General features: G+C 41.8%; 2 protein-coding genes across 2 annotated transcripts; both read left to right on the plus strand.

Annotated features, from left to right (window-relative positions):
• The first annotated feature begins 1,358 nt into the window (after window positions 1-1,358).
• LOC122006436 (receptor-like protein 19) lies at window positions 1,359-4,659 on the plus strand. The gene has a single exon (XM_042561939.1). It carries the CDS (start codon window positions 1,958-1,960, stop codon window positions 4,526-4,528), a length of 2,571 nt encoding a protein of 856 aa, XP_042417873.1. The 5' UTR covers window positions 1,359-1,957; the 3' UTR covers window positions 4,529-4,659.
• On the plus strand, window positions 1,423-1,863 carry LOC122004595 (receptor-like protein EIX1). Its single transcript, XM_042559458.1, has one exon. The coding sequence runs from the start codon at window positions 1,423-1,425 to the stop codon at window positions 1,861-1,863; it is 441 nt and encodes a 146-aa protein (XP_042415392.1).
• Window positions 4,660-6,000: the final 1,341 nt, after the last annotated feature.

The raw sequence follows: 6,000 nt of genomic DNA on the forward strand, positions 1-6,000 counted from the left end.
ATTTGATATATTGAACAATGCTTTATGCACAATCGTGAGCGACATGTAGACGTGGCGTTGCTAGCTCAATTTTGCTAAAAAAAAATATATTGTTATTTATTCCCTCTCCCCTTTCGCCTTCTATTCAAAACTTCTACTGGGAAATTTTCCAAATTAAAATCTCCCTTGCCGCTCCCTCTCTCTCGCGTGCCCTCTGTCTCCATCGTCCGTCGTCCCTCGCCGCTCCCTCTCTCTCTCTCTCCCTCCGTCTCCATCGTCCGTCATCCGTCGGACCTCGCGCTCCCACCGAGAAAGTTTCACCGGCGTCTTGAATCTCACAGCTGTTGTGAGAGCTTACCACCTCTCTCCATTCTCAATGGTAATTTGTTTCATTTTAATTTATTATTCCACACTGTGATAACATACATATATTAGAAAGATTACGCTATAACATACAGGGACGATGTCGGCTACAAACACCTGCATGCTACAAACGTGAAGCAGCCACTTGGTAAGTCATTTTTTTTATAGCTACATTTTCTAACAGATATTACCCATACAAATATTTAAGTTCATGTATATCAACTTTGCTTTGCTGTTACACGTTGTAGCAGCTACTTTGACAAATAACTACTACACCTTATAGTAACTAAATTGGAAAGTTAGTTTTTACAATTTGTAGCGGTTAAGTTAGAATGTTAGCTGCTACAACGATATAACAGCTCCTCAACTCCTCAACTGAGGCTTTTCTCTACTTGCTTGACCTCATAGCCACTATCTGCCTAAGCTTGTGATCGTCCTCTCCCTGCCTCGAGCATAGCCAAGCCAATAATCATTTGACAGATTTACAACATAGAGCAAGGGTCCCGGTGAAACCAGTGAAAATTATCCTCCTACATGAAGATCTGTTCGGTACTTCATTTACTTCCTTTTAATGGCGTGGAGGAGTGATGGAGGACCATCACTCCATCAAGATGAACATATTTCACCTTTTGCAATTTTGTGATCGTCCCCTCCTTCCTTTATGAATTTTAGGTCAAGCAAGAAGAAATAAGAATAAATTGTGAAGCAGTTTCGCTTGCGTTCGAGGAAGTCAGGCAAATCGAAATGATAACAAGAGTAATTTGGGACTTCCCAAAATGTTTAAAAATTGAATGCCCATTTTCCTATTTTAAAAGAAAATTTGCTATTAATAAAATAAATTGACTTGTTGATCGATCAGTCGTCGCAGTAGGTGACATTGATTATGAAAATGACAACATTTTCTGACTTGACTTGGACTATCACGAATAAAAGTCATCTAATTTTCCAATCGAAACCAAGCATATTGATAAACTTTCACACGGCTAAGACAACTTATATATATGCGAACTAAGGATTGCATTCCCTCCAACTCGATCACATCTTCTTCCCCTCTTTCCTAGAGAGAGAATCAACTTACGAATGACTCTTAATTGGGATTTCATGGCGATTTCTAGTTCCTCAAAGCATGCTGTAGTTATCTTTGTCGCTGTAATACTGTTGAGCAATAGAGCAAACTGTGATGATTCTCTACATGCCAACAAGGGGAACACCTGCCTAGAGAGTGAAAGGAGAGCTTTGATTGCCATCAAGAGCGATATGTATGATCCTGGCGAGTGGTTATCTTCATGGACAGGCTATGATTGCTGCAAGTGGAGAGGAGTTGCTTGCGACAATGGTACTGGTTATGTCACTAGGCTTGACCTTCACTATTCCGATGAATATAATCCAAGGGGGGAGAGTATCGGTGCGAGTAAGGTAAATCCTTCTCTACTCGAACTGAAGCATTTGAAATACTTGGATTTGAGCTTCAATAACTTCGCATATGCGCATGTGCCCCACATGATTGCTCCACCAAATTAATTTGATTCCTACTCTACAAGTGTTGCTTTTGGGGGATGCAGTTCTCCCAAATGTTCCACCTTCTTTACCCACATTTAACCTCACATCCCTCACCATGCTCGACCTCCAACAGTATGAATGGAACATCAGCGCTTCCATGTTGAGGTGGTTGTCTCATGCCAGTAATCTTGAACACCTCGATCTATCTAGATGCTGGAGGGTGTCTGATGCCGAGGCACTTTCAATTGCTTTGGGATCTCTGCATAATTTGAGGAAGCTATTTTTGGTCGATACTCAAATAGCAGGAGAACTTTCTACAATTCTGAAGAATGTTAGCAGAATGTTGCAATATTTAGATTTGCGACGGAATTTCTTATTATCTGGAGAAATTTCAACAATTTTGTCGATCCTTCCGCACCGACTGGAGTTCTTAGCTTTAGACAGTAATAAAATCTATGGGAGAATCCCAGAGATGTTAGGGAATTACACAAGCTTGAGACACTTGAGTATGTTCCACACTCAAGTAACTGGAGGTATTCCGAGAACAATAGGGAAACTTATCCATTTGGAGTATCTTGATTTGTCTGGAAATGATATAACAGGAGAGATGCCATTGAACGTAGGAAACCTTACAAACTTGGAAGAGCTAAATTTGATCGAAACCAGCATCACAGGATTGATACCAGAGAGTCTTGGTAATGTTATTTCCTTGAAATATTTGAATTTGTTTGGAAATAAGATTACTGGAGAAATACCAAAAACTTTGGGGAGTCTTCAAAATATGCTAATATTAGATTTAAATGGCAACTTTCTCATCGGGCAAATACCAATAACAATTGGCAAAATTTTCAACCTGCGTTATTTGGATGTATCAGAGAACAACTTAACTGGAGAAATACCAAAGACATTTGGGCGGCTATGCAACCTAAGAGTGCTATGTTTGTCATCAAACAATATTAATGGAGAGTTAACAGATGTACTTGATGGCTTATCCAATTGCTCGCAAGGAGCGATGCTATCACACTTATTCATTGCTGACAATGATTTGAGTGGAATTATTCCTTCCAACCTTGGACTGTTAGCTCAATTAGAGGGACTGGACCTCTCCTCAAATTCTCTACTAGGTAACATGACTGAAGCTCATTTTTCTCGGCTTACAAGATTGGAGTACTTGAATATATCTTTTAACTCCTTGAATGTCATTTTTCCAAATGATTGGCATCCCCCTTTTCATGTTGATGAAATTGATATGAGTTCCTGTCATTTGGGAGGTACCTTTCCTTCATGGATCCAATCCCAAATGTTTTTGAATTCACTGTATCTTTCTGGAGTAGGACTCTCAGGAACAATTCCACTCTGGTTCTCAAACTTCATTCCAAACACTAGTCTTGAATATCTTGACTTAAGTTCAAATAATTTGACTGGTCTAATACCTTCTACTCTTTCTCCATTTACTGATCTTTCAAACAACTCATTTGAAGGGCCAATTCCAACGAACTTAGCGATTACAGACTCTGCTCAAATTTTAGTGTTGTCTAATAACCATATAAATGGTAGTTTTCCACCCTTCTTGTGTAATTTAACTTCCATATTTTTCATTGATTTGTCTAACAATCACTTATCTGGTACATTCCCACATTATCAAAACTCATTTCCTCATGCATTAGAGTATCTACATTTGAACAATAATAGTATCTTAGGACAATTTCCTTCTTTCCTAAAAAAATATAAATTGTTAATCACTCTTGATCTCGGTGAAAATAAATTATCGGGCAAAATACCAACATGGGTTGCATATCTCACTTCTCTACAAATTTTGCGTTTGAGTTCAAACTCTTTCGCCGGTGTCATCCCAGTAAATATAGGATACCTAGCTTCACTTAAGGTCTTGGATCTTTCTTTCAATAAATTATTTGGTAAAATACCTTTATCTGTAGGACATTTCAGGGCTATGTTTCAAGATTATACCATTTCTAACCCATGCCATGATAATAATCTTCAATGTGCAACGACAAATATGGGCTCTTATATACCAAAGGATAAGATCCTAATAACGGCCAAAGGATCAACCAATGAATACATTAGAATTCTCTCCCTCGTGACTAGCATAGATCTATCTCACAATAATCTTTCTGGTGAAATCCCAAATGAGATGATGATGCTCCGTGGTCTACACTTCCTGAGCTTGTCCAACAACCACTTGACTGGTATAATTCCTGAAAACATTGCCGTCTTGACAGAGTTATTTTCTCTTGACTTGTCAATGAACAATCTCACCGGCACAATTCCCTCCAACTTATCTGCTCTAAACTTTCTCAGACACTTGAATCTCTCTTTCAACAACTTGTCGGGACAAATCCCAACAGGGAATCAATTTTTAACCTTCAATGACCCTTCAATATACGCCGGCAACAAAGACCTTTGTGGTTGGCCACTACCCAAGTGTCCTAGTAATAGAGCCCAGCAAGGTCGACTTCATGCAAGAGATAATGATGATGCTGGTAATGGCGGCAAGCTTGAAAAAGTTTTGGATTATGCCTTCATTGCTATGGGGTTTATAATCGGATTTTGGGCATATTGGGGCACAATGATCATGAAAATGTCCATCAGAATTGCTCTCTTCCAGATGGTGGACAGGATTTACGACTGGAGCTACGTGCAACTCGCACTGAAGTTTGGAAGGTGAAGACAAAGGGGCAAAGATGAAATTGATAGCCTTATAATTTGCTGATTGTACTTTCCCATCAAAGATAAACTCTCCAGCTTGTATGTTGCTCTACTAGCTAGAATATGAATAATAGTGTTATTTCTGTTGTCCCTTGTTTCTTGCAATAAATTGTTCATCCCCATTGTTCTATTCCATTTGTCATGCTTGGAATGAAAAATAGAACGGTTGCTTGGTGATACGGTGCGTGAGTGTGGGGTCGGTCAGCGGACATGGTCCGGGGTCAAATCTGCGAGAAGGTCAAAGGTCAAGCCTACGAGGCAGTCAAAAGTCAAGCTTACGTGGCAGTCAGAAGTCAAGCCTACGCCATAGTCAAAGGTCGGCCCAGGTGGTGGTCAAAACCCCCGCTTAGGTGGAGGATAGAAGGCCCGATGCAGACTGCAAAGTGACCTGAAGCGCCGGTCGAAGGCGGGGTCCTCTTATAAATAAGAGTTCAGGTTGGCTAGGGTGGGCTGATCGGAAAACACAGGGTCGGTCAGAAAACACAGGGCTGGTCGGAAAATACGGCTCTAATCGGAGAACACAGGTCCAATGGCCCGGGCGTGCCGGTAGGAAAACACAGGTCTAGTAGGAAAATACGGGTCCAGTCGAAAAATACAGGTCGGGACTTACAACCTTACGGCACACCATAGAGGCAAAGCGTACAGGTCAGGAGGTGTCAACCAAGAATGCAGGTCAGGACTGATAATCTTGGAGCATAAGTTACAGGGATCAAAGCGTGCAGGTCGGGATGTGCCAACCAAGGATACGGGTCGGGACTTATAGCCTTGCGGCACACCATAAAGACAAAGCGTGCAGGTCGGGATGTGTCAACCAAGGATACGTGTTGGGACTTATAGCCTTGCAGCACACCAGAGACAAAGGGTACAAGTCGAGATGTGCCCACCAAGGGTATACGTCATACGCACAGGCCTGGAAACGATACAAGGTAAGGCAGGTCAGGAGTCGGCAATATGAGAAGCGCAGCACAAGATCAGATGCACTGGCCTGGAAGCGATACAAGGTAAGGCAGGTCAGGAGTCGGCAATATGAGAAGCATAGCACAAGATCAGACGCACAGGCTTAGAAGCAATACAAGGTAAGGCAGGTCAGAAGTCGGCAATATGAGAAGCACATCACAAGATCAAATGCATAGGTCTGGAAGCAGTACAAGGTAAGGCGGGTCGGGAGTCTGCAGTATGAGAAGCGCAGAACAAGGTCAGACACACAGGCCTGGAAACGATACAAGGTAAGGCAGGTCAGGAGTCGGCAATATGAGAAGCGTAGCACAAGATCAGACGCACAGGCTTGGAAGCAATACAAGGTAAGGCAGGTCAGAAGTCGGCAATATGAGAAGCGCAGCACAAGATCAGATGCACAGGTTTGGAAGCAGTACAAGGTAAGGCGGGTCAGGAGTCTACAGTATGAGAAGTCAAGAACAAGGTCAGACACAC

Source organism: Zingiber officinale, chromosome 7B, assembly GCF_018446385.1.
Source record: "Zingiber officinale cultivar Zhangliang chromosome 7B, Zo_v1.1, whole genome shotgun sequence".
Classification (NCBI taxonomy): Eukaryota; Viridiplantae; Streptophyta; class Magnoliopsida; order Zingiberales; family Zingiberaceae; genus Zingiber; species Zingiber officinale.

Coding starts and splice junctions, on each gene's coding strand:
- LOC122004595 (XM_042559458.1), top strand. CDS start 1,423: ATGACTCTTAATTGGGATTTCATGGCGATTTCTAGTTCCTCAAAGCAT.
- LOC122006436 (XM_042561939.1), top strand. CDS start 1,958: ATGCTCGACCTCCAACAGTATGAATGGAACATCAGCGCTTCCATGTTG.